Source organism: Aspergillus pseudotamarii (genome assembly GCF_009193445.1).
Source record: "Aspergillus pseudotamarii strain CBS 117625 unplaced genomic scaffold BDV38scaffold_15, whole genome shotgun sequence".
Classification (NCBI taxonomy): domain Eukaryota; kingdom Fungi; phylum Ascomycota; class Eurotiomycetes; order Eurotiales; family Aspergillaceae; genus Aspergillus; species Aspergillus pseudotamarii.
The window spans coordinates 294,576-320,052 of record NW_022475029.1 but is presented as its reverse complement, the minus strand read 5'-3'; the positions used below and the strand labels follow the sequence as shown (position 1 = coordinate 320,052).

Genomic DNA, 25,477 nt, shown 5'->3' with positions numbered 1-25,477 from the left:
CCTTGCAGTAGACTATAGCCGGTTACATACTTAGTTTCCCCACAGGAGTCCAGGCTAACCGATCAATAGCGAAGTCATGAGGTATTCGCCCAGCAAGGGCAAGTTGGTGATAAATCGAGCAAACCCGAAAGACAAGAGAGTTCAGTCGTGCCAAGCTCATTACCAGTTGTGTTGTACAAAAACAGGCCTTTATATAATTATGATTTCATATGCCATGAAACAACCACGGCTACGATATATTGATCGAAAATGCCGTTTGCCTTAAATATCTCAGCCCGCTGGCCGCACGTTTTGGCTACTAGTCGGCTTTGTACCGAGGCTGGCGGCACATTACCCTATGTCAAAGCTGACAACATGACTGGTAAAGAAAAAAGTCACAAACATCCGTATGTACGAGTCATATGAAAAAGAGAAATATCTACTAACTCATCTCTATTATAGTTATTTCTCCGGAAACTATGCCCCCATCTACACTGTTCAGCATGCGCATCCTTGCGAGGTTCAGGGCACAGTTCCTGAGGAATTCCTTGGAGGACAATATGTCCGCAACGGTAGCAATTCTCTCCAGGATGACGATCGTCGCGACCTGCACTGGTTTGATGGTGACGGCATGCTCTCTGGTGTGTTCTTCAAGCGTGTGCCTGGATCGAAGGTGCAGCAGCCGTTGTATTCGAATCGGTATATCCTGACGGATGTGCACTGCGCCACAGCGGCGTATCCACATATCAATCCAATTCTCTCAAGCGCTACCACGCTACTCAGTCCTATGGTATCTCCGCTGAAAGTATTTATGGGCATGCTACGGACCATGGCGCTGATGCTTTCATCCTTTCTCGGCTTCGTGGACCGCCCAATCCGAAGAATCAGCACGGCCAACACTAACATTCTCTATCATGACGGAAGAGTGTTGGCAACCATGGAGACTGGTCCACCGATGAGAGTCTACCTTCCCTCTCTAAATACAGTAGGATGGTTCACAGGGGGTAGCGCCGAGGGAGAGGCCACTGATCAGATCATGGAACCATCTATCGGTGATCCTGGGATAGAAAGATTCCATAACGAGATGACGACAGCTCATGTACGTCTTCATCTTATTATTACCAATGGACACTAACCCTAAGATACCAGCCTCACTGTGATTACCAGACGGGCGAGTTACTGCTCTTCCATTCGACATTTATCTTCCCATTTGTACACTACAGTATCATATCACCTGGATGGAATGGCAAGCATGGGTCGTACCTCAACCAGCCTGTTCCTGGTTTCACATCCGGAAAGATGATACATGATTTTGGAGTGTCGCGCAAGCACACCATTATGCTAGATATTCCTCTTTCTATGGATCCAACAAATATAACCCGCAACAAGCCTGCCATACAGTATGACCCACACGGTCGCACCCGTTTTGGGGTCTTCCCTAGGTACTGTCCCGCTCAGATCCAATGGTATGAAACAGATCCTTGTTGCATTTTTCATACGGTGAACAGCTGGGATGATAGTGTCCCCTGGGGAACACGAGTCCACATGCTTGTCTGCCGGATGAACAGCGCGTCTCCTCTGTACCATATGGGTGACCTAGACGCACCAGTTGAGGCAAACCACCCAAATCCTGAATGTCGGTTGTATTACTACCAGTTCCCAGCAGATAGATCTGGTGCTATAACCGAGCAATGGGCGCTGTCAGCAATTCCGTTCGAATTTCCACACGTCCCACAACATCTGGAGATGACAGCCGCCCAATTCGTCTACGGATGCTCCATGAGCGAAGGGAACTTTGCCACGAGACAGAAATCCAGCGTCAAGGTTGACTGTCTTGTCAAAATCGACGTCCAGCGCTTATTGCAAGCGGCCGAAGTTCAACCGCCAACTCAGATAACTGGATGTGTTGACCAACGATCTATCAACGAGATTCTCGCTACTAACGACGTGAATGATCCCATTCAAGTTTTTGCGCTTCCGTATGGATGGTACGCACAGGAGTGCTCATTTGTGCCCCGGAAGGATGGCACCTCTGAAGAAGATGGCTGGCTTGTTACGTACGTGTTCGACGAGTCCCAGCTTGATTCGAACGGCAACGCACCAGCAACTTCGCGGAGTGAGCTGTGGATAATCGATGCTCGTAACATGAGGGATGTTGTCGCGAGGGTGCTATTACCGCAGCGTGTGCCGTACGGTATGCATGGGGATTGGTTTTCAGAGGAGCAAATCTTGAATCAGCGGGAGGTAGCTGAGTTTCGATCTTTAGACTGATAAGAGTTAGACAGAGTATAGGAGAGTTATCCCTACTATATACTAGTCTATGTAATTGTATAAAAGAATGGATGGTATCGAATCGAAGAGAATAATATCAGTACATACACTACTACCACTTAGAAATGAATTTGGTGTATCTTAAGCGGAACTCTAGACCTTTAGGCATTTTACTACTTTCTTCATAGTGATAAATGCGCTCGGAGGATCGTGAGACAGTTAGCATAAGCATCTCTCCCCTGTCCGCTGGAATGACCTTCGCTCAGCGCTTTATCAAGGCGTTTCCACAAGATGTCCATCCATTGGCTCTCGACTAAAGCTATATTTAATTGCTGTAGAGTACACCGTACTCCGCCGCCAATACCGACGATTAAACTAATGAGGGTAGGGCAAAAGCTGGACAGCAACTGTAGCCTTGCTTTTTCCTGATGTGTTGAATTAGAAATAGCGGTACTATACAAAGAGCGTTAACATTGATGGCACCTGCCTCATTTCATAATATTGGCGAATCATCCACTTTTCTCCTGAAGATAGGGAGTTTGCGTGACCTCAATGGTGTTTGTCAGTTTATGGATTTGGATTGTGCTGTGAGGAGTAGTTGGGTTGAATGGGACATATAGCTCTCGAGTTGATCGTTTGGCCGGCCTTGTGTAGAGCCACGTAGTTTTGGATGTATTTTGGACCAGATATGTATCTGTGAGCATATCAAAAGAAAGGGGAAAAGGTCTATATGCCATTCTTTTTATCCAAACCCAAGCAATTGGTTCTATATACAGTTTGCAATTCTAGAGACAATATACTCGTCACAAAGAAACATAAATCATCCCGAAGAAACCATACTCTGCAAACATCAGTAAGCGTACTCACAGAAAGAAGAAGAAGACAAGAAAAAAAAAAAAGAAAGAAAGAAAGAAAGAATTAAAACTCACAAACTCCTTAACCATCCTGATCTCCCCACGCGGCTCGTCCTCGGACATTTTAAACCACGACGTATTCCCAAGGTTATCCTGTCCATCCACACCACCAGTTATGTGCACATTCTGTCTATGAGAGTCATACCCCAAATCCCGATACGATTTCATATCCTCCAGTGGCAGGGGCACCTCGCTCAGGCTCGTCGTAATCAAAGATCGCTTCTTTCGTGCTGATGTTGCACTCCGATCGTATCGATTCCCTGTATATCTGCTTGATCCGTAGGGATACTGGTTCGTGCTCGAGTTTCGGGAGATAAAGGATTTGAAGGGAGGGAGGCAGCCGACTATGACAGCTAATTTTATATTAGTATCTTCTGAATTGCTATAGCGATGAGGGAAGAAAATGAACGTACAGATCGATGATTCAGCGATACTCCATATGGCTAGACCAACTTGGTCCGAGTAAGCTCTTCCGGTGATTTCGACTGCGCGCACGATCGCTGTTGCGATAATGATGAAACCGACGCAGAATACGACGCCTAGACCGATTTTCTGTTGTCTAGTGATTTTCGCTTTCCAGAGGATACGGAGGGGGAGACCCATGACTGTGATTGTTGTGATTAGTTTTGGGACTAAACGAGTATGTGAGACTGTGGTTCAGCGAGTCGTACTCATTAGGTCAGTGATGATATCCACAGCTGTACTGTAGCTGATGGAGATAATGGAGCCTTTGATATCCGCGGGCTTTGTACATTTTCCTGACAACTCAATGGATCAGTCTCTCTTTCGTAATTCTCCGTAGGATAAGCTCGAAATACCGAATTTGAAGTAATCCGACGGAGGATGGCAGTTGAGTGCCGAGGCAAGCCAGCACCCAACATACGCTATGAAAGTGAAGATGGCAATTGCAGCACACGCGCGACGGTACTTGGGGAGTCCGTCTGAGATCATCCAGAACAAGGCTAGGAAGGAGCCCTTGATACTCCAGAGGACGGACCAGAAGAGTCCGATAATGACGAACTCCAAGTGAACATAGCGTAGGGAATGGTATTTGATGTCTTTTTCGGTGGGGGTTAGAGTCATATAGTAGAGGTGCGGCGCTTGGATGGTCTGGAGCACTGCATTTGTGATGAGCAAAGCCAGTGCGAACAGGACAAAGTAGTCGTCTGCTAGCAAATGCTTCATGCGCTGTAGACGGATGGCTACACGGACCGAGGTGAATGCTACGCCCAGCGCCACACCTGCCCAGGTGATGCCAATGAGGCCATTGGCGGACAGGTGGGTTGCCACGCCCTGGGGAGCAGTTGAACTGCTCATGCTGGTCGCACGGGGGTCATTAGGTGGGGGGAAGGCGAAAGGTATATAGAAAAGTGCCAGTTCAAGGTGGACGACATGGTGAAGACTCTTAGACTGGTGAGACTTGGAATATGCATGTTAATTTACTCAAATCTTCAATAGGTGCACAGGCGTCATCCTTCGCTGGGCATGCACATGAAGGACAGGGATCCGTCCAACATCAGAGGAACATAGAGTCGGATCTCTTTGGTTGGCATACAGTAGAGCCTACTAAAAGACCGAGTGTCTGCCGCGGGTCCAACTCTGGAGGCCATCAAATCATCCAATGGTCCGTGCTGATATGGGGGCCGTTTGTGGGCAACGGCAAAGGACCACGCTTTCTCATTTTAGGGCCGGCTTTTCCGATAATTTATTTATTAAACCTCCTATAATGTTACCATCGCAAAGTAGTTTGTCCGAAATGTTTCACAATCCCTGTCGCTCTACGTAGGCTTCCTCAATTAGTCGTCGATATTATGCCGTGTACTCCGGACTCAAATGCCGTGCAGCTCTTACCCTGGTGATTCGGACTCACGATGGAGGCATCTGCTATCTTAGGGTTGTGGATCTCACGGGATACAAGAAGGCAACGCAACAGTATGTGAGCACAAGCCAATGGTTCATTCATGGAGTTGGAGGACAATGTTAGTGTGTTGGAGTGTCATGGCGCCCTAATTTTCTTCTCTTTTTCAACCCAGGAGAATTCCTCTCAGCCTGTTAATCTAACAGAATATAATTAAATTTGGAGAGGAAGGGACTAAAACTAAGCGAAGGGACGGACCACGAACGGACCCTTGGCCGTCAACCTTAGTCCCTCCGTCCCCTGTATATCCGCTGAACCATGTGGGACTTTGGGTGGAGCCAACGTGGCCTGAATGCTGTCAAGATTTAATGGTCTTGCCTGGATTCTCGGAGGTGGGATGTTGTCAAAAGCAAGACTGTCACAGTAAGCAAAGAACAAGCGTGTGTCACATGTATAAATGCATACAATTCTGATAAAAGATGCTTAGATCTGCAAGAGCGCAGAAAGGAGGCGAAACCTACCATACGATCGGTCTAATAAGATATAAAGTAACTTGAGTCGGCCATTCAAAATCGACGCCTGGTATGATCCGGGATGCGGCCTCTTCCGACCTCGGTAGCAGTGAGTCGATGTTAATTAAGTAGTAGACTAGACCAATGTAACACCCTTGAATTGCCCAATCAGACCTTTCTTGCTCATACGAAGACGCGATTCACTGCGAACCCATGCACAACCTTTGCACAAATCATGTCGGTTATGTCGCTTCTCTCGTATCCGTAGCCAATAGGGGGAAGTATTTAGATTCAATCCCGACCGCAGCTCAGTTCTTCCTTCGTGAACATCCCCTACAATAGATCTGTTTGAACAGTCGACCATGCGTTCCGCACTCTGGTCACTATTGGGCCTCACCGGGTTGGCCTACGCTAACACCGGAGGCTCCTGTAAATGCGTGCGTCTTTGAAAGAAACAGCATCTCGGACGGTGGATACTGACCACGCAGCAGACACCCGGAGACTCATGCTGGCCATCACTCGACACTTGGAATGCGCTCAACGTGTCGGTATCTGGAAAACTGATCAGGAACACCCCTCCTGCCATTTCTTGTTATCCGGGTCCCTACCAGAACGATGAGGAGTGTGCTTATGTCTATTCGCAATGGTCCAATGAAACCTGGCAGTCTTTGTCACCCGTAGGATACATCTATCCTACAGATGACAATTGTCCGCCCGTGGATCTCAGTTCGGGAGAGAAGCCTGGAAACTGTACCTTGGGTCAGTCGCCTTTGTACACTATCAATGCGACAGAGCCGGAAGAACTAGCCACCGGGATGGCGTTTGCGAAGAAGAACAACATCCGTCTTGTTGTCAGAAATACCGGCCATGATATCCTCGGGAAGTAAGTATGGCATCTCGCGGTTTAGGGTAACTTTGGCTCATCCACTACTAGGTCTGAGGGTTACGGCGCGCTACAAATCTGGATCAAGTACATCCAGAAAGGAATTACCTATCATGAAAACTACGTGCCATCGGACCAGTGTAAACACACAAACTGGACCGGCGCTGCGTTCACGATCGCAGGTGGTTACGTCTGGTCGGACGTCTACCAGGAGGTATTTAAACGTAACCTGACCATCGTTGGGGGAGGAGACCCCGTAAGTTACTCCCACATTGATATACTAAAGAGCACAGCTCATCTAACGATACAAAACAGACCGTGGGTTGTATCGGTGGCTATATTCAAGGAGGCGGGCACTCACCTGCAAGCCGTGACTACGGTCTAGGATCAGACCAGATCCTCGAAGCGCAAGTCATGCTAGCCAACGGCACCACGGTGACGGCCAACGCGTGCCAGAACTCCGACCTCTATTTCGCAATCCGAGGCGGTGGCGGTGGCACCTACGGCGTTGTGACCTCCGCAGTCGTAAAGGCGTATCCTTCCAAGCCTGTCGTGGCTCAGTCACTGGCCATAATGCCACTGGGAAACAACACCGACGCCCTTCTGGAAGCAGTCACAGACATCCACACCGAGTATCCGTCCATATCCGACGCTGGGTTCTCCGGGTACGGCACCTGGTCCGTCAACGGCCCCATGGCACTTTTCGGCAACCAGACGGTTGGATACGTCCATGCTGTAGCAGCCATGGGTAAATCTCGCAAGTACGCGGAGGTGGCATTTGCACCTCTTTTGCAGAAACTGCAGAAGTACAACGGCACCTCGCTTTTTGTTTCGGTCCAGTGGTTCCAGTTCCCCTCGTATCCGGCCTACTACAACGCCATGTCTGGGGCTCATCAATCCACTGGCTCGGCCAATTCGGCATTGACTTCTCGGATGTTCGACAAGGATTCCCTGACCAAGAACCGCACTTTTCTTCGCAAGATGATCGGTGTCATTGCTGGGGCACCGGAGGAGTACACCATCAACAGTGTGGAACTGGTCGGTGGTGGAAAGGTGCTGACCGATGGAGAAGATCGCTTCTCGGGTGTCAATCCAGCTTGGCGCTCGACGTATATGGTCAACGTTGTAGCCAGGGGTTGGGCTGACGAGTCCACTGCTCAAGCTGTCAAGGATGATATTACTTACAAGAAGGGCGGAGCGATGAGGGCCCTGACTCCGAAGCTAGGCAGTTACATGAACGAGGTGAGTTGTTCCTATCTCCTGGAATGTTGACAACAGCTAATAAGTTCTTAGGCCGACCGGAACGATCCTCTCTGGGCTATAGACTTCTTCGGTGCCAACTACAAGCGTCTGTCTTTGATCAAGCAAAAGTATGACCCGGAGAGCCTTTTCTACTGTCCAGCCTGTGTGGGTAGTGAGGCCTGGCATCAAGATAGCCTCCCCGGTGAGACTTACGGTCCTCTTTGTCATGGGAGAAGGTAGAGAGTGTTCCTAGGTGGATTATGTGCTCATGTACAATAGCTCTTGCAATTAATAATCTTGTATAATAGATTTCATCTCAAGATTGTAGTAGAGCCATTTGACAACGTAGGGCAGCCTTAAGAGGAGCAAGCCGAGTATTAAGAGCTTTGTTGCGCGGACCTATCATGCAGTGTGATCCCTACCTTCAGAGCTATATTCACTCATTCTGGATGTGACGTGACCAAAACACATATGACTCACCGAGAAAAAGAAGGAATTATTTCCTTTATTTATGATGAAAAAGAATAGTGTCTTTGTTGATCCTCTAGTGGCAGTCTTGTTTCCGTGCGTTGCAGTGAATAAATGGGGTTACTCTTTAGGAAACCGCAGACAAGAATGACTTTGTACAGATATAAACCACAAAGAAAAGAAAGATTGGATCATTGAGCATCTTATGCTTATTCTATAAAACTCATGTTTACCGCCTTCTTCAAGCCTTGTGTTCCAACTGTCTCCACCACTTTTCGCAGAGTGGTCTTTGCCTGACCAACACCACCACCCAGCCTCTTAGACAGACGACATCTCGAATATCGTATCCACCACAACAGGCTCACACCAAGCCTAAAGATTTAAAACCCGATCTACCCCATAAGTCAACAAGTCAAAGAAACTCTCAACCAAGATGGCAACCGCCAACCGCCAACCCGACCTAAAAGCCCTCTACGACAAAGAAAACGAACTCAACGCCCAGTGGGAGCGAGACATTCACGAAGCCCGCAAGGAGCACTACGAGCACAACAAATCCTTCTACCAGCGTCGTGCGGAGCTCGCAACCGGCTGGACGGGCGACACTCAAACCCACCATCCCCCTATCCGGGATTTCTGGCTCACAGCCCTACGCAATGAGCACGAGACCCGCAAACTAGTCACTAAGCTTGACCTTGGCCCGCTGAGGTCCCTCATCGACATCCGCGTCGAGTGGCTCGAGGGCTTCGACTTCGTGCTTGTGTTCCATTTCGAGCCTAACGAGTACTTCACGAACCGGGTGATGCGCAAAGAGTTCTACTACGATAAGACGGCCGAGCCGAGTCCGGATCCATCGCCGCTGGAGATGAGGGGTGATCGGATTCATTGGAAGAAGAATCATATCTTGCAGGCGGAGTGTCATACGCGGATTGGGACGAAGTCTTTCTTTGCGTTTGTGTCGAGGTCTCTGGCGTATGGGGATGCGCAGACGAGTGAGGAAGAGAGCGTGGAGAATGCGAGGATGACGGAGGATTTTGATATGGGGGCGTCCATTAGGGATTCCGTACAGCCTTATGCTTTGGAGTTGAATTCAAAGACGTTTGGGTTAGAAGGGTATGAGGAGGATGAACAGGATGAGGATGAGGAGGTCGAGAATAGTGATTATGATATGGAACTGTAGATGTTGGATGGAGTCTTCGAAGTTGGTGCAGCTGAGCTGGTCTGAAAGGAAGTTTGAAATTGGAAATCATATTAGTCTAGAGGACCCTTAGATTGCTGTTAACTTGTTATGATCCAACCCTGTCGATAGCGCAGATAAATTGGCCACAAAAGAATCTTACATCTGCTACCGTGCTGTCTACGTTCGCAGCAAGTGAGATAGTATTCAATGTATTAGAATAATGCCCTTATCCAGTAAGAAAGACAAAGGAAGGTGCTTTATCGAAGAGAGGAGAATGAACTAGTCACCCCAGCCAGCCTCCAAATAGATCGCAAATAATTATTTAGCCATGGTTGGGTTTGAAGTCAAAGAACGTTGTCAGCAATCAGTGCCTGCACGGATTTAAGGTTTCACAATCCAGCAAAAAACCAGTCAAGTCCCATGAATGTCCTGGATGCAAGTACTTCATAGCACAGCCCTTAGATGTATCATCAAAGGCATCTTCACTACTTCAAGCATTTTGGACGGACCCAAGGTGTCGATCCAGGGTACCACTTGAGGCACTTTCCATTGCAGCACATCCATTGATGCTCCCCGCTAACTCCGCAATCCCACCACTGTTTGCAGGCTGCTTCTGTCTGGGGACCCTGAATACTAGACTCAGTACGAGGCTTGTCGTCAGGTTTATCTTCTGGCGAGCGATAGCGCCTCTTATCAAGCTGGGACCTGTTGAAGTCGTTGACGACGGGTTCATCATCGCCCAGGGTTTCAAGGGTATTCTTATTGTCCACAGGGTCTTGAGAATCTTTCACTGGGGGCTTCGGGGGAATCCGTCTGCAGTCATAAACACTTTGACAGTAACCGTTGCAGCAGAGGTCTCCAGGACGACAGTCCGTAGCCCATGTGCAAGTCTGAGGGCCGGCGACCTCGAGTTTGGGCGGAACGTGACTGCAATCTCCAGTTCTGTGGCAGCGACCCTTGCAACAGAGCTGCTGACGGGGGCAATCCCAGTCCCACCTGCAGATGATAGGTAGAGTGTCGGGGGATTCGTTTGAGATATCGCGTTCGGCTTTGCTATTGGTGGTTGGAACTGACGCCACCAGGGCGGCATAGAAGAGGAAGAATACATTGAGGAACTTCATGGTGGCGAGGACCTCTTTTGTTCAAAGTGTGATTAGCGAGAGAATGACGAGAAGGTTGGATGATAGGATTATAGAAAGGAAAGGAGCGACAATCGAGATGGAAAGACGCAATAGACTGTGGTAAAGAGCGACTAAATAATGAGTAACGTTGACACCATATTCACCAGAGCCAGCTGGTATGTGAATAGAAGGGAATTGAATATCAACTCTCCCCTCCGAGGAATATTAGGGGAAGGGTTGAGCATCCTTAATAGGAAATCGATGAGGATGACTTGGTTCACATCCCTGAAAGACTGTCTTTCACTTTGAAGCACCGAGACCGAGCCGAGATTGACGGTATTCATAATAGGCGATTGCCTATAGAAGTGTGGCCTTTGGGTATCCAGCCCAATCATTGCACTGTTGCTCTGTTGTGAATTACATCTCTATACTCTTGGAGGCTCTCTCTCCAGTCCTGATAGACTCAGGGTTGCCAATGGCGCCACGGAGATTTAATTAGGGAGTACAAAGAGCACCAATGAGCGGCCCGGTACGTTGTTAGTGGAATGATTGAGCTATCATCCTGCAATTTTATTCTTTGTCTTCCATGTCACAACTTTCCGCATGGCACTCGTCGATTCCCTGCTTCGAGTGGATATCGGAAGCCCCAGGAATTCATCTCCCATGCCCCTATGATACTTGGGCCTTGTCATGCTGTACAACCAATACTTCGGACTGGGGGAATAAAACGCTATCGCAAACGTGATAAATTTTGGATGCAGGAAAACAAACTACGATAGACTATCGTAGTACATATGTCAAATTCAAGCAATGAAAACTATTATCCGCTCTTCTCATCAGAAGTATTGGCAGAACTTTCCGGAGGAAGTTACATAAAGAACTTTAGCCAAGCACTAATACCCTGGCTGGGACCCATGATCACAGAGATATATGAACCCTTCATTTTTAAAGTTCATCTAAGCTGCATCCTTAAGATCTCGTCGTCCGAGTGCAATTCCCCGGATCAGGGGCTGTCAAGATTGCGATTCTTGAATCCAGCGTTTCACCCAGTCATTAAGCATCCTACATGATGAAGATGCTATCAAAGTGATGAAACTTCTTACAATGTGTGTAAGCAAGACTGTCGCAATCTTGTTGAACTTCCAATTTACCGATGCGCTTTCAGTAACTTTGCGCCCATGTTTGTTAGTGACCGACATAGAAGACATGTCGCCAAGGGCTGAGATGCTCACCCTAACTATACTCGAAGCTTAGGCTGACTGCCCACATAGATATCTCTAACAGTGCGGACATCGTCTCAAGTCACTCAAAGAGCCGACAGGCAACCGTCTCTCGCGAGGTTTGATCGAGCAATGGCCCCCATTAGGGGGAAGTCCCATAGCGGACGACATAATTGGCACCGAGGTTATTATGTATTCCTTTCCCTCATTTACTTATTTACTTATTTTTATATCTTCGGTGAGAACTGATATCACCAAGCGCTACAGACAATCCTGGCTAAGACTTGATCCAGTCAGCTGAGCGTTGAGTTGAACATGAACGAGGTTTGTTTTGCTAAGAATTAAATAATAGAAAGCTCTAGGTTGAGAAATGGTGATGCCAGTCGATATATCTAATGTACTCATTTATCTTGTATGATATCACCAGACATTGCTCGGCGTCTGCTTCGGCGTTTGGCTCAACTGCCAGGCTTTGAGGACAAACCCGATCTTCTCATTTTAACCTTCTATTGACAAGTCCCCGAGTTCGCAATCACTCTGTGCGCATGTTCTCCCTGAAATGGAGTGGCTACGAACAGAATTGTGCACGGTGTAAGACATTTCTCTCCAGCTGCGAAGTTTTTCTCAGGGTCGGGACTCACAAGTTCTAATGAATATTGAGGCAGTAGTCATTGGAAGTAAAGCCACTATGACGTGTTGGCTGTGTTTTCCCGGAATCTAGACATAAGATGGAAGAGTTGGCCAGTGCATCGATGGTCAGAATGTCATTGCTCTGTCATGGGTGGCGAAACGCTTCCCGACTGAAGTTCATCTCCAGTGGCAGATATACCGGGACAATTCGAGAACATATGGAGAAAAAATAACTCTACTTGTTAAATACATGATAGAAAGAAGACCTTAAAGATACAGCCATACTCTCTCCACGAGTCTTCTCCCGAACTTCACCGATAACCAACATTATAAATCACCATGCCAAATCTTACTCTCGGAAAGGGCGCATCGCCCGCAACCAGGTCTGTATTACACCTAAACGTATGAGCTCCTCTAGCGATCTCGAGTTAATATAACCCCATAGATCCCGCAATACAGCTATCCTAAGCATGTTCGCCGTGATCGGCGGGACTTGGCTCGCCTTTCGGTCGCTATCACCTCAGAGAAGCCAAGCGGCGGTGTCAGAGGGTGATCGACAAGCCATAGATGGCGAAATCAAATTAGGACGCCCAGAAGTCGTTTCAGAAGCCGATCGACAAACGATGAAGGGCGGCGAACCTGGCGAGAATAAGATCGGACGTGCGCCGCATAAAGGGCTTACGACGCCTTGACATATATTTATCAAGTCTTACAATCGACACTGTTGTTTTTGGTTTCTACTTTTATATGTACGTAAATAAATAATGCCGAGAAAAGCAATGGAGATACGCATTATAGGGTTTATTTTCTGAGAGTCGGGCTTCTTGTAGCTCCATGAAAAAAATGAGCGACACGTAAGATTAGGATGACTGTTATCTTAACATCGCGGTCGTAAATGGCGAGTAATCTGTAGTATTAGACATGAATGTATCCAATCGACACTGGTTATTTTGAGCAGACCATGTTCCGCTTGCACAGAGTGGACTTAGTACTATAGCAGCAACCCAAGAACTGGGGTTCAACTTGGCTACAAAAACCGCCCCGATCCGTAGCAGTTCGGATGCAGTTGGGAATCCGCTCCGATTGCACCTCAAGCTAGGGTTCAACTCTTTGAAGCCTCGGCTCGCCAGGAACTTGACCGAGTCACCGAATCGATTGAACCTGAAACTACACATAAATGGCTATAAAAAAAATCCTAGAAAAACTTGAGAAAATGTGACGAGGCCTTGGATATGTTGCTTCCTGTCTTAAGGAATTACTAAAGCTAAGCACGATCTGTCAATTCGTAAATTCCTTCTACGTATACATGGTCCGATAGCTGTGATACATAAATATATCTCCATGTGTGCTGCATTTTTTCTATCGGCATCAAACTAAAATCCGACAAGATACCCTAGAAATTCCAGAAAAGCTACCAGAACTTTATCCACCTTTTCACTATTTTCTAACATTTTTTTCTAAATTTTTACATATACTATTACACATGTTAGGAAACTTATAACCCCGGAGTAGAACAAGTCCCCGAAGGGTTGAACCCCAAAGCATTACCAACCATTTACTAATCCCACGAATCCACGCAAATCAACTTACTAAACTCCGATAAATAATCAACTAACCTATTTTAAGATCCTCTACTGCAAAGTAAGCGAACGAGTTAGTTAGACTCACATGAAAAAGCCCCAAGCGAACCGGGCAGAATTGAGATCCGATACCTTGAAGGCTGAACCCCTCCACCTCCCTTGCCGGAAAGGCCGAGAATTCTGAATGCTGTGGTGGGTCCAATCGGCCATTGTTCGCTTCGTGACATAGTTCAGTAGTTTTCGGAGATCAACCTCCTGAATAGAATGTGTAGATCTACGAATAAACATTCAGAATCGACTTTCCCTGGGGATTGTTCTAGTGTCAAAGAATGGAACGGTATTATGAAGATTGGGCGATCGTTGGAGTCCAGACAAGGTTTGACGTCATGATGGCATTATCTTCAATCGACGACTCTTGTTAAAGATAGAGTTGTCCAGTCGGAGATATTCCTTGGATTCTGGACAGGGACGTAAGATCGGCATCATATTATCACGACAGAGGGGCATATTCTGTCGCCAAGGGGGGTTGTAATATCGATGTCATTGTAAACCATAGGGGGGGATCTTGGATATAAATTGCTCGCAGAAATGGAGTTGGAAGCTATAGTTCTATGATTCCATCATAATCAAGCGAGATATCTATATCCAAATTCACATTCTATAGCCCAGTGCAATCCCCCCAAAATGCCTCAATACAGAAACGGCCAGAGTGTTATCTACAAGCCTGTCGGCGGTATGTCTCATTCTCATCTCGAGTCTCCTGTATGAATGAATGATTAACAATCCCAATCAAGGTCCCGACTCAAGGACCTCCGAAAGTATCGGCACCGTCCAGTCTGTTCTCACCGAGCCCGGAACCCAAGCTGGCCGGAACGTTGATGCGAGTGAGGAAAACCCTAGATATGAGGTGAGTTCATCTAAGAAAAACTAGGGGGGTTGATAAGGTTCTGATTTGCTTGTGATAGATTGAGAACCAGAATACCGGAAAGACCACAACTGTTTATGAAAAGAATATCCTTGGCCCTGCTGAGTAACGTTTGGCGAGGGGAGGATGCTGAATTTACTTAAATGGGGCTTTGTATGTACTGTAGTATGTAGGGTGTTTTGGGAATTGGAATTATGAATGATCTTATCCTATACTCGTATATGATGATGTTATTTTTATCTATTACTCAATTCGAATGTGTATGTATATCTTTTTCATCTAGATAGTATACTCCGTACTGTGTCGTGTTGATCCGCTGTGGATAATGACGATCATGAAGATCAACAGTCGATCACCCGAGTTATATTTCATAGTATACAAGGTTTGAAACGTCCAATGCATTGAATCCAATAATAAGCTCGTACTCGTTACATTTTATGCATAATCCAAGAAAATGAATGTCCTATGTGGATAATGAATAAAATTTCCGACATCATCGTTGCAAACTACCCCAAGCCCAACCCCTACAAGGCCAAGATACCCACCAACCCCCCCATCAAAGCCAGAACACTCGCACCATTCAAACCCAGTACATTCGCCGCATTATCAGTGGGTTTAACACCCGCCGACGAGGTCGTATTCGACGAGCCACTCGAACCGGACGAGGCAGAGCTCGACGACGAACCACTCTGCTCCACCGCACGAGAAGAAGAACCAGCAGCAGCAGCAGAAGAAGAAGAGCCAGCGGCCGAAGACGAAACCCCAGTAGACAAGGTAGGTGCAGCAGTAATCAAAGTACTGCCGGTCTTAGTACCGGAAGTAGCGGCCCCAGTAGAAGTGGCCGAGGACTCAGCATCCGTTGCCGAGGCCGAGACAGCCGACGTTGACGGTGCAACCTTGCCGTTAGGACCCCAGCCAGGGAGGTAACTCGGAGTCAGGGTCTCGGTACCGGTGTAGGCCGCACATCCGGGCTGGTTGTGCTTGGGGGGAGCGCGACCGCCGCCGCAGTCTGGGAAATCGCAGATCTCGCCGGTGTCGGGCACGTACCAGATCATACTGGCTTCGCCCCATTGGTTGACGGTGGCGGATTTGGTGCAGCCATCGAGATCGGTGCGGGCGGCGGCTAGGCCGGTGAGGGTGAGGAGGATGGGGAGAGTGATGGATTTCATTTTGGTGGGTTTAGTGAAAATGAATGACTGGTTGTTGGAAACGTAGTATAAAGGAGTGGTGACCGGTGAGGGTGGATTAAAGAGTGACGGAGAGTGAGTGAGTTCCCTGGAGGAGAGAAGTCGACATCGAGACAGGATAGTACATAGCTTTCTATATACTCCTTGAATTTGGTTCTTGAACTCTCTAATGCCGCTAGCAGCCTAGAGCCCCGAATTGCAGCCTACGGAGTGAGCGACTGAGTTTGCTAGCTTCATTATAAGTCCTGATGCTTAACCTCTCTGAGAACTGCCGCCCTTAATCGGTAATGCTTCTCCAGCTGGGTCCCTAGGCTAATCTTGACCGGGTTAGGGCTAACCATGAAATCTCTTCCTCTCCATCAATTAAATCGTTGCGGCTTGGCCCAGAACCCAGTGGTGGAAATTAAGCACCATCTAACCATGGTCACGGTCCCAGTTTCTCTCAGGATAAAAAGGGGTCTTTTACTATTTTAGGCGATTGTTGAGTTTGAGGGCTGGGCTCGATCACGAACCATTGGTCGGACTAAATACGAGCTGGATGCGAAGTGGGTCAACTAATCTTGCGCGCTTGATTTTAACAGCTTGAAATCATAAAAACGAGGTATAGCGCTACAAACGTGACAGGTAAAATGGCCGTGCTGAGCTATGGGGTCAGATGGCGAAGAGCCTTGAGGGGAACGACCTTCGGGATATTAAAAATACGCTCAAATATGAGAAGAACAGCATGTCTCCCCTTTTCCGACTGCCGATACACGACAGAAGCATGAGGTGGTAATCGGAACGTCGGCGGAACCGACGGCGATATCGCGCTGGACCTGAATGCTGAGAGCTTCTTCGAGCTTGCCCAAGCGCAACAGACACTCATGGAGCCCATGTAAGCCCCAGACATTATTCATTCGGGCCTTGCGACGAGGGAAATCTTTCGCAAGCCCAAGGTCCTCTCGGAATACCTGCTCTGCTTCTTCGATACGGTTTTGTTCCAGCAGCAGCCCACCCAAGGCATGCCGCACAGGCTGCATCCATGGCGGCGGGTCCGAGTAAGGGAGAGCATCTTCCAGCTCAATCGCTTTCCGAAGGTGGGCAAACGCGACCTCGTAGTTACCCCTGCGATATTCCAGCTCGCCGCTAAGCATTTCTGAGCCGACCTTGAGAACGTCGACCTCTTTAACCGGGATGCTGTTCAGACGGGAAGGAGGGACAGTCGCGCGGGCCGCCTCAAACTGTTTCTGGGCAGCCTCTGCTTCTGCGATGCGACCGAGGGCGCTGAAGGCGACACCGCGCGCGTAAAGTATATTGGCCGTTGTTGCGCAGTACACGGCGCTGTCAGCGGGAAGCTCGAGGTTTAGGATATCCTCCCAACGACCAAAGCGCACATACACATGGGCCAGGTTTCCTAGAAAGCTCTCAGTCCAGTCCGCCATCGGGGGACTGGTGCTGGTCAACACGTTGATATCAATAATCTGTTCGAGCTTCTTCGCAGCCGAGAGCGATTCTTGGAACCGACCTGATATGAAGGCCGCATACAACTTGGCGCAAATGTTATGCACCCGATACGCTACGTACAGGGCTGATCCACGGTCGCGGTTGAAATACTTATCATCGGCGATTATGGCTTCCTCGTTGGAGTCGACCGCACGGCGATAGTCACCAACCGCCATATCGATATGCGTGGGCATGTGTAACATATGCGCAGCATCTGGCACCAGGCGACGTAATCGGTCGGAGGCCGGTAATGCTCGCTCCGGCATTGGTGACATTTCCATCAAATGAATATAGAGATGGCAATGGGCCGGATGATCCCGACCTTCGTCGTCCCGTGCCATTGCTGATTCGATCACTTTCTGAGCCTCCACTGTGTGGTCGCCGGTGGGCTTGCCAGTATCCAAATCCCATAGCCCCCGAGGGCTAATGCACATGAGTGCATCACCAAATAACGCGGCCACATCCACGTCATTGCTGTAGGCGTGGTATACAGGTCGCATCGCGTCTGCATAGGCATGGTTCAACGGTCCCATGTCGGACGGGATATTGTCTGAGGGTGGGAATCGGGCAGTGAGTGCTTTGATCAAATCCCTTTCCACGGGGGTGGCGTTGTCCGCCAGCTCAGTGGCCCGTGTCAACGCTTCGTTCGCTTTTTTCACCGTATGCTGACGGTCTGCCATGTCAAAGAAGTGCCACGCCTTGTTATAGTTCGGGCCGACGGCATAGGCGATCCCCCAGAATGCCATGGCACAATTTGGATCGTGCTCAGTGGCCCGCTCGAAGCACCGCGCCGCCTCATCATGGTTGAAAGAATAGGCCCAGAGAAATCCGCGGTTAAACCAGAGCTGAGCTTCTGGAGAGGATGTGGTCACGGCACGCCGATGCGAGCCGAGGTTATAGTACGCTGAAGATTCCCTAGACGCATGTCAGAACATGGTTTCCACACGATGCACCGACTCAGAGATCTCACTGCATCTTGAAATTCACCAGGGGAAAGAAACCATGGAGAGTTCCTGTGGAAGGCAAGAGGCGAAGATGATGACGACTAGCATATTTATTCTGTTTGGTCGTTTTGTCGATCGGCTACGGTCGGGCAGCTTCCCCTCATTTTCCTGCTGGTAAGTCTCCGATTGGATCCTCGAATCGCCGTTCGGACAGGGTTTAAAACTGGATGGATTTCGCCGAACTTAATCTGCTATCAAACACCGACTTTTAAGTGTATCGACCATGCATTCTTAGTCTCTATGCTAGAGGTTATGCGCCTTTTTACATCCTGATTATGCAACATAAAACATCCGAAGACGACGACAAAGAAGATGAAAATCAATAAAGGAGACCAAAATGAAGAGAGAGAAAGAGAGAGAGAGGAAGTGGAAGAAGTGAAAAGAGGGCAAAGGAGCGACAAAAAAAAAAAAAAAAAAAAAAAAAAAAAAAAAAAAAAAAAAAAAAAAAAAAAAAAAAAAAAAAAAAAAAAAAGAAGAATGGTATCCGCCCCTGTTGCGCCGTAATGGCTATACCCAACTCCGACTTGATAAAAGTCCCTAGTGATGCGATATACAACCTTGTTTACTCCCAATCCTTCCAGGTTTGGGCACACACGCTCATATCTCCCAAGTACCACCCATGTGGATCCATGGTGACTTCCGTGGTGCCCAAGTTACCAGCTTCATTGTTGACTCCCTCGATCACCCGAATACTAGACTTGGTCGCCGACACTCCATTCGCCGACGTGATCCAGTATTCCGGCGAAGACTGACTATACTCAGGGACCAGAGAGTCAAGTGGCCAGCGCCGGGACGACCGGAAGAGGACCTTGGGTACTTCGTCGTTGCTGTGTGTGATGCGATAGTTCTTGCCGGCAGTGGACTTGGTGATGTACTCTGCGAACGCCTTATTTCCGACGGATGGGGCACCGAAGGAATACTGATCCTTGTTAGCATTCATACTTTATTATCTGGTGATGGGGATCACTTACTAAGTCGACAGTATGTCCAGCATTTCGCAAGGTAACAGCTCCAAGGGTAGCAAGGGCGCCACCAAGACTGTGTCCAGTCAGGACGATCCTATAGTCCGGGTTCGCTCTCAATGCCTCCTCAACCTTGGGCAGGAGAACGTCCATAGCGCCCTCTGAGGCTGCCCAGAAACCATGGTGTGCTTTACATCCTTCGCAGAGAGTCGATACGTCAAGTTGTTGGAAGTCCAAGTCAGCATTGCGGTTCTCCGCGGAGACAGTCCCACGGAAGGTCAAGACGATGTATTTGTTCGTTTTGTCCAGAGCGAGATATCCGGTGGTACCACCAGGCTTGATCCTATCGTCCAATGTATTAGCTACTCTGTCTCCCTCCCGCTGTTGACATGCAAAAGGGGATGTCGGGACTTACTCCTCAAATCCATCAATGATCTGAGTACTTGCTTTGCGGAGGGTGTTGCAATACCCCGAATCGCAATAGACTGACGACCCCGTAGAGGAGCCATTATGGTTCCCTTGACAATTGGCCGAAGCTGCGAATTGCGAGAAGCGGGTGAACTCCGTCACAAGAGATGGAGAGATATCTATAGTCGACCAATTAACATTTCGGCCAAGCCTCAGAGAAACAGGACTGTTTAGTTACCTCTGCGATACAGTCTATTCAGAGTAGCTCTAGGCACAGGATGAGCAAGGGTAGGGCAGATCGCCCCAAGAAGAAGAAATAGCAACGCGAACATGATGGACGATGGGTATCTCATAAACATTAGGTATCGTGTCGATAATGAACGTGTGTCTTATAGACAATGAACGGATGTCCTCAGACTGGGTATCTTGGAGATGTCGATGTCTGGATGATTGCTTTTGCTTCACATTCCATTTATGTATTTATATCAGCAATGAGCAGTATGAATATCACTATCCAGGTGAGTTGAGTCTCAGCATAACCCGAAACCCGATCTCACCCCCAGGAGAGGGCGGGAATAAGCAATGACGCTGCGGACGCTCATTCCACGCGAATGAACAAAACCAGTAACCACCTCTATTGGCTCAAGCCTATGTCTGTATAGTATCTGATGCAGCTATAGCTCGAATCACTTGCACCAAGGCCATGCGACCAACATCTGCTGCGACTATCACTACTGCCGAGTCATGCTGCAGGGATTTTAGGGCAATGTTTTAGTGCTGACAGATCCCTGTCACGCTGTCTATGATAGATTAATTATGGCCCCAACTAAGCCTCTGCTCTGGTCGATACACTGGTATACATCTTTTCAGTCTCGCCTACTAGTCGGTGGCAGGAATATTGGCCCCCGTTCCTTGCAGATTTCAGGAATAGGACCACCTACCTTGCATAAGACTAGGGCAAACTAAAATCTCACGAGTCAGACTTCCCATTCCCGATTTTGAACAACACAGACCACGAGTCAGCATTTAGCGTCCCTGAGCTAAATGAGTTACCCCCAAAACATAGAACCAATGCTGGTGATATCGCTTATAGCCGACTAGACATGACAGTGGTGGTCCACTGGATCTCGGGTTCACCCGCGAGGCTCACTAGCCGAATAGCCCCCAATGACCCCTAAATACTACTTCAAGTCAGCACGATAGCTCCGACTTTCAGCCGGGTAATGTCATTCTCTTGCTAGTGCTGACTTTTGTGCAATGCGTTGTGATTATATCCTGGCCGCTAGTGTATGCGGGATAAGATTGTATCTAACGGACCTCTCTACTACTAGTAGTAGTATCTCTGCAGGCGCTAAGGGTTTTGGTAATGAGTATTCGGTGAAGGATGCAATAAAAAATTGTGTAAACTAGGAATTTATGAGCATGAATATGGACGATGCAATTTTTCATCAATTCAATTTCAATCATGCAAAATGCCATGCCCATAGTCCTGTTATCACAAACCATAACCCCAGAGTTTCCATACCATGTAACCACAACGTGAACAAGTCAATTTCCCTAGATCCATATCTCGAATCAAGCTTTGCTCTGATTCCGCAGAACAATATTCATGTACCTGGAAAACCCCTAATTAGCCTAAGCCGCATACAAGACCATCAATAAAAAAGAAGCACAACTCACATGCTCATGCCGACCAACGCCATAAAGATTCCCAAAACACTCTGACCCATGATGATATGGCGGCTGGAAGCCCATCCCAGGCCCACAATAATGCAAGTCTTCAATTGCCCGATGACGGTACTGCTTACCGGTCCTGCAGCATCGATAATGTAGAAACCGGAGAGATTGACCAGACAAGCAAAAATGCCGCTCTGAGAGTTAGTAAGTCATGTCAGCGGACAAGTACCGAAGATAAAGATCTGTAGTTATAAATCCATAGGAACACCTACCATCAAGATAAGAGCCCATGTTGACGCCGGCACAAACGAGACCGTCGGCGGGGTCTCGATCCAGGGGATTGTGCAGAGGAGCAATCCCGCGCTGACGGGTGCTTGGTTGAGCAGCAGTTGCATGCTGCTCATTTCTAGTTTCTTGTGGTAGTGTCCGATCCACACGGTGTAGATTGCGCTTGCACCCACGCCGGAGAATGCGAACATGATGCCCGAGAGCGAAGTGGTGACTTTGCCGTCGGTTGTGGGGAGGGAATCGTAGTATGAGACCATTCCTACGCCGGCGCAGAGGAGCATGAGTGGGAGGATGGCTGCTCGGGGGATTCTAGCCCCGTAGAGCAAATAGTTGAGTAAAGCGGTTACCGGGGTGAGGAGTAGCCGGGCCAGTTGGTGGAACATGACGGAGGAGTGTGCGAGTCCTAGGTTTTGGAGGATCACTTGGATACACATTGCTGCGGCGAGGGGGAGCATCTGGATGATTGCTACGCTTTTGGGGACAAAGAAGCCACACCAGGGACGCGACGCGGCCCATAATGTCGCGCCTGTGACAAAGAAGTGATATGCTGCGAATGATACTTGGCAGTTGCGGAATGAGGGGTCTGAGAGGATGGATTTGTTGGTGAAGACCTGTTCGAGTATGTGGGTCAGTGTTTGATATTTGGCGATAGATGTGGTTGGGATTGATTGGGCTTACGATGGCAACGGTTGAGAGGATGTTGATCCCAGTCCAGATAAAGAAGCTAGGCCCTGGGATCAATCTCTCTGTAGATGCCTCGGATTCATGATCACTGGCGTATTCGATCTTCTCATCTGTTTCATAATTCACCGGTGACTTGATCAATAGCCCGCGTTCAGGGTCCTCTGGCTTTTCTGATGTGTAGGTCATGCTTAATGTAGACCGCATGTTTAGTGTTTATGTATTCTAAAGATACATGCAGCTTTAGAAGCAAAGGTAAAGGCGTGCAATGGATATATAATTAAATCTACTGGGGCAGTGAACTTTGAGATGAACGAAGTTACAGCGCATACATCACCACTTGTCGAGAACACGGGGGGGGGGGGCGTGTATGGCTTGATTATGAATGGACCCCAATGCTACCTCAGGGCCGCCGCTCTGGTCAGGGGACAAGCTCGGTTCCTGTTTTCACTGATCTAATAGACCATGGTTTGGCTAGCCGCTCTGTGCGTCTAGATGTTCGTATGGATATTATGCGGATGCTTTCGATGACCTGACCAGATGTAAAAATGCCTTATAACGAATAGAGCTCAATCAGGTTTGTGCGTCAGGATGCTGTTGTAAGTCGTTTGAAGATGACAACGGATTCTGTTCACTTTCAGACATTGTCTTCTGAGATCCTTGGGAGAAGTTACAGACAGCATGCCCCGCTGGCATTCTTTTCTGGTCCGCATTTGCTCCTGGAAGGCATGGAATCCGCATTCGGAAATGTAGTAACATTGGGCTCCACCTGCGTATAGGCACGATGCTACCTCACGGAAATGTTGAACTACGGGTGGGAGAACTACACGCAATCTGTTATTCAATCAGGTCGTCATAAAGGAAGCCCTGTGTTCCTACGTCGCAATCTCTTGGAAACCCTGATCAATAGAATTCTCAAATAGACGCCATATTAAATTCAATAATCAAACAAATCCCCAAACTCTCGGATGGTGCTAAACAAAATTGGTATAATATCTTCAAACTTTGACAGGTCGTATGTATGATTGTTAAGAAACCAGCACACCTCTTGGATACTCAAGCTCCCCCAATTTAACCTCAGCCTTCGACCACGGGTCAGGCGACTCCTTCCATTGGGAGTAGACCGTCTCCTCGCCCGCGACCAGGCGGTGGATATTCAATCTAGTACTGTAGACCATATTATATGCGAATGACGGATGCCACTCGAATTTCCTGTCTTCCCACTGATCAATATCGGAATCTCGTGAGACATAACCCTCTGATCTGAAGGTCCCAATCAAATTAGGGAAAGGCGCATAACAGCGCAACTGGGGGCGATTGCTACCCGCGCACAAGTTACTCATAGCGTTGTCCACGGGCTGGTTCAGATAATTGAGGGAAAGCTCGGCCAGAATCCTTCTTGCACCATCCAAAGTCACAGCATATCCGAACGTGCAGCAACCCATGTTGGCACGATAGATGTACCGCGTGGAGTCTACCGGCCACTCGGGATGCTCCTGTCTCCATTTGATAGACGGTCCTGCTGGAGATTCCCAAGGCCCCCGAATCGTGGTATTTGGGACCGTGGGGTCATTGGGGATGACATAGAAGTCGGTTTCGTTCTGGTGTGCGCCCGATGCACAGCCCCCAACCCAGAGAATGTCCCAGTTCGTCCCGTACGGCGCTTTCTTGGATTCATGCTGGTTGTTAGTCAAGGTACGCACGCCTCGCGCGAACTCGGCGAGCTGCTGCCGGAGTGATACGTCCCAGTCGGCGTCGTCTTCTAGGATAAGTGCCGTGGTGTAGCGATTTTCGACGATACTATTGGTGGATCCGTCGTTAGCATAGTGTTGCTAGTCAGTTATTGGTGTTAGGACGTACTCGATCAGAGTGTTCATATGAGCGCGCCAACAGCCTATGGCGGCGGGCTTCACACCTGACTCACCCAGTTTCTGTCTCAACTATTAGTAAAAGACCCCTGCGAGAAATGAAGTAGACGAACCAATGGGTAAGACTTCTCAGAAACATTGTCCGGATACACGCCGTCTCTCCAATCGACCTGGATCCCGAGAAATGAAGCAGCCAGTGTGAGATAGTCACGTTTATCAGTACGCTCTTTCATGCCAATGGCATAGATATGTTGAAACTATGGGACATTAGAACATCATAAACCAAACGGGCGCAGACAACCTCACTCCGAGAGTCTCATTATTGATATGATCAAACGTCGTCTCCTCCGTAAGATGGTGCTGTCCCGCGCGAATCACATTCCTAGTCGTCGAGTAGTATGCCTCTCGATCGGCTAAGAGTATACTGAAGATAAAGTAGCTGCAGCAAGCTGCAACAACTAGTTTGATGATGGTCTTTGTGTTCCACCGGCTCATAACGAAAGTCATTTTCACAAAGATTAGGACCTGGTAAGGCCCAGCAGCTCGACTGTGAGTCTCTAGTAGGATGCGGTCAATTCATTCAGGTGCATGTTGCATTTGGATCGCTGTCGCTTTGCTGGTGAGGTGGATTTTCTCACCACCAGGGTGGCGGGAATAGTCACAAGTCCGCATGCTTGAGGCTTGATTGATTTATTCAGCATTTCCGGGAACGGCATGAAGTTGAGAGTGTTGAGACGGCGTTGAACCTGGGACTTTGCGTCCCTGGTTTCGCGATGACCGAAAATAGCATCGGACGGTCCGGAAAGGGAAATGGTGCTGGTTCTGGCCAATCAGAGGCTAAGAGAGCAGACACCCGCACCGGATTCGGCAACTGGTCTATGCGCTTCCGTTTTCGGACGTTCACATACTCCAAGTTCAAAAATGCCTTAGAAACTAGGCAGAACTTCCGGCGCTTAGCCTTTGCAGCGTCAGTACGGAATAAGTCCAGGTTTCCAAGGCTTTGCGATAACATACCCATGACGCTTTAATATACGCAACACAGAGGAACGAGATATACCAAGTTCATTAGCTAAGGCCTTGGCCGATTTCTCTCTACCGGCTCCATCCTTGGTAACTGATTGAAGAACGGAATTTTCGACT

General features: G+C 48.3%; 12 protein-coding genes across 12 annotated transcripts; 5 read left to right on the top strand and 7 right to left on the bottom strand.

Moving 5' to 3' along the window:
- Positions 1–271: 271 nt before the first annotated feature.
- Positions 272–2,328, top strand: BDV38DRAFT_291300 (carotenoid oxygenase family protein). Its single transcript, XM_032061712.1, has 4 exons — positions 272–386; positions 442–1,078; positions 1,129–1,530; positions 1,636–2,328. Exons 1-4 carry the CDS (start codon positions 355–357, stop codon positions 2,248–2,250), a joined length of 1,686 nt encoding a protein of 561 aa, XP_031915663.1. The 5' UTR covers positions 272–354; the 3' UTR covers positions 2,251–2,328.
- Positions 2,329–2,817: 489 nt separating this feature from the next.
- BDV38DRAFT_291296 (uncharacterized protein) lies at positions 2,818–4,539 on the bottom strand (the record flags this gene model as incomplete). The annotated part of the gene is made up of 5 exons (XM_032061711.1): positions 3,983–4,539; positions 3,836–3,922; positions 3,578–3,769; positions 3,180–3,517; positions 2,818–2,895 (listed from the first exon to the last, which is right to left on the bottom strand). Exons 1-5 carry the CDS (start codon positions 4,479–4,481, stop codon positions 2,818–2,820), a joined length of 1,194 nt encoding a protein of 397 aa, XP_031915662.1. The 5' UTR covers positions 4,482–4,539.
- A 1,343-nt stretch (positions 4,540–5,882) lies between these two features.
- Positions 5,883–7,899, top strand: BDV38DRAFT_291294 (isoamyl alcohol oxidase; the record flags this gene model as incomplete). The annotated part of the gene is made up of 5 exons (XM_032061710.1): positions 5,883–5,971; positions 6,026–6,417; positions 6,469–6,673; positions 6,733–7,659; positions 7,711–7,899. Exons 1-5 carry the CDS (start codon positions 5,897–5,899, stop codon positions 7,897–7,899), a joined length of 1,788 nt encoding a protein of 595 aa, XP_031915661.1. The 5' UTR covers positions 5,883–5,896.
- Positions 7,900–8,560: 661 nt separating this feature from the next.
- Positions 8,561–9,304, top strand: BDV38DRAFT_280950 (NAP domain-containing protein; the record flags this gene model as incomplete). The annotated part of the gene is made up of 1 exon (XM_032059428.1): positions 8,561–9,304. The coding sequence occupies one exon, from the start codon at positions 8,561–8,563 to the stop codon at positions 9,302–9,304; it is 744 nt and encodes a 247-aa protein (XP_031915660.1).
- Positions 9,305–9,789: 485 nt separating this feature from the next.
- Positions 9,790–10,425, bottom strand: BDV38DRAFT_280949 (uncharacterized protein; the record flags this gene model as incomplete). Its single annotated transcript, XM_032059427.1, has 1 exon — positions 9,790–10,425. One exon carries the CDS (start codon positions 10,423–10,425, stop codon positions 9,790–9,792), a length of 636 nt encoding a protein of 211 aa, XP_031915659.1.
- A 2,038-nt stretch (positions 10,426–12,463) lies between these two features.
- Positions 12,464–13,079, top strand: BDV38DRAFT_241804 (uncharacterized protein). The gene is made up of 2 exons (XM_032054055.1): positions 12,464–12,658; positions 12,721–13,079. The coding sequence occupies exons 1-2, from the start codon at positions 12,615–12,617 to the stop codon at positions 12,965–12,967; spliced, it is 291 nt and encodes a 96-aa protein (XP_031915658.1). The 5' UTR covers positions 12,464–12,614; the 3' UTR covers positions 12,968–13,079.
- A 1,460-nt stretch (positions 13,080–14,539) lies between these two features.
- Positions 14,540–14,889, top strand: BDV38DRAFT_280947 (DUF2945 domain-containing protein; the record flags this gene model as incomplete). The annotated part of the gene is made up of 3 exons (XM_032059426.1): positions 14,540–14,588; positions 14,650–14,762; positions 14,821–14,889. 3 exons carry the CDS (start codon positions 14,540–14,542, stop codon positions 14,887–14,889), a joined length of 231 nt encoding a protein of 76 aa, XP_031915657.1.
- Positions 14,890–15,304: 415 nt separating this feature from the next.
- Positions 15,305–15,949, bottom strand: BDV38DRAFT_280946 (putative cell surface protein; the record flags this gene model as incomplete). Its single annotated transcript, XM_032059425.1, has 1 exon — positions 15,305–15,949. The coding sequence occupies one exon, from the start codon at positions 15,947–15,949 to the stop codon at positions 15,305–15,307; it is 645 nt and encodes a 214-aa protein (XP_031915656.1).
- A 722-nt stretch (positions 15,950–16,671) lies between these two features.
- On the bottom strand, positions 16,672–18,424 carry BDV38DRAFT_280945 (uncharacterized protein; the record flags this gene model as incomplete). Its single annotated transcript, XM_032059424.1, has 2 exons — positions 16,672–18,364; positions 18,420–18,424. 2 exons carry the CDS (start codon positions 18,422–18,424, stop codon positions 16,672–16,674), a joined length of 1,698 nt encoding a protein of 565 aa, XP_031915655.1.
- Positions 18,425–19,015: 591 nt separating this feature from the next.
- BDV38DRAFT_280944 (lipase family protein) lies at positions 19,016–20,155 on the bottom strand (the record flags this gene model as incomplete). The annotated part of the gene is made up of 4 exons (XM_032059423.1): positions 19,016–19,372; positions 19,425–19,758; positions 19,831–20,002; positions 20,062–20,155. The coding sequence occupies 4 exons, from the start codon at positions 20,153–20,155 to the stop codon at positions 19,016–19,018; spliced, it is 957 nt and encodes a 318-aa protein (XP_031915654.1).
- Positions 20,156–21,499: 1,344 nt separating this feature from the next.
- Positions 21,500–22,658, bottom strand: BDV38DRAFT_280943 (uncharacterized protein; the record flags this gene model as incomplete). Its single annotated transcript, XM_032059422.1, has 3 exons — positions 21,500–21,694; positions 21,773–22,399; positions 22,467–22,658. 3 exons carry the CDS (start codon positions 22,656–22,658, stop codon positions 21,500–21,502), a joined length of 1,014 nt encoding a protein of 337 aa, XP_031915653.1.
- Positions 22,659–23,497: 839 nt separating this feature from the next.
- On the bottom strand, positions 23,498–24,844 carry BDV38DRAFT_269765 (uncharacterized protein; the record flags this gene model as incomplete). Its single annotated transcript, XM_032057026.1, has 4 exons — positions 23,498–24,269; positions 24,330–24,400; positions 24,451–24,594; positions 24,644–24,844. The coding sequence occupies 4 exons, from the start codon at positions 24,842–24,844 to the stop codon at positions 23,498–23,500; spliced, it is 1,188 nt and encodes a 395-aa protein (XP_031915652.1).
- Between the last annotated feature and the right edge of the window lie 633 nt (positions 24,845–25,477).

Excerpts from the sequence above, each read along its gene's own strand:
- BDV38DRAFT_291300 (XM_032061712.1), top strand. The coding sequence starts at position 355 with ATGACTGGTAAAGAAAAAAGTCACAAACATCC. Across the intron at positions 1,079-1,128 it reads ACGAGATGACGACAGCTCAT|CCTCACTGTGATTACCAGAC; the intron begins GTACGTCTTCAT and ends CTAAGATACCAG. Across the intron at positions 1,531-1,635 it reads GAACACGAGTCCACATGCTT|TTCCCAGCAGATAGATCTGG; the intron begins GTCTGCCGGATG and ends TATTACTACCAG.
- BDV38DRAFT_241804 (XM_032054055.1), top strand. The coding sequence starts at position 12,615 with ATGCCAAATCTTACTCTCGGAAAGGGCGCATCGCCCGCAACCAG. Across the intron at positions 12,659-12,720 it reads GGCGCATCGCCCGCAACCAG|ATCCCGCAATACAGCTATCC; the intron begins GTCTGTATTACA and ends ATAACCCCATAG.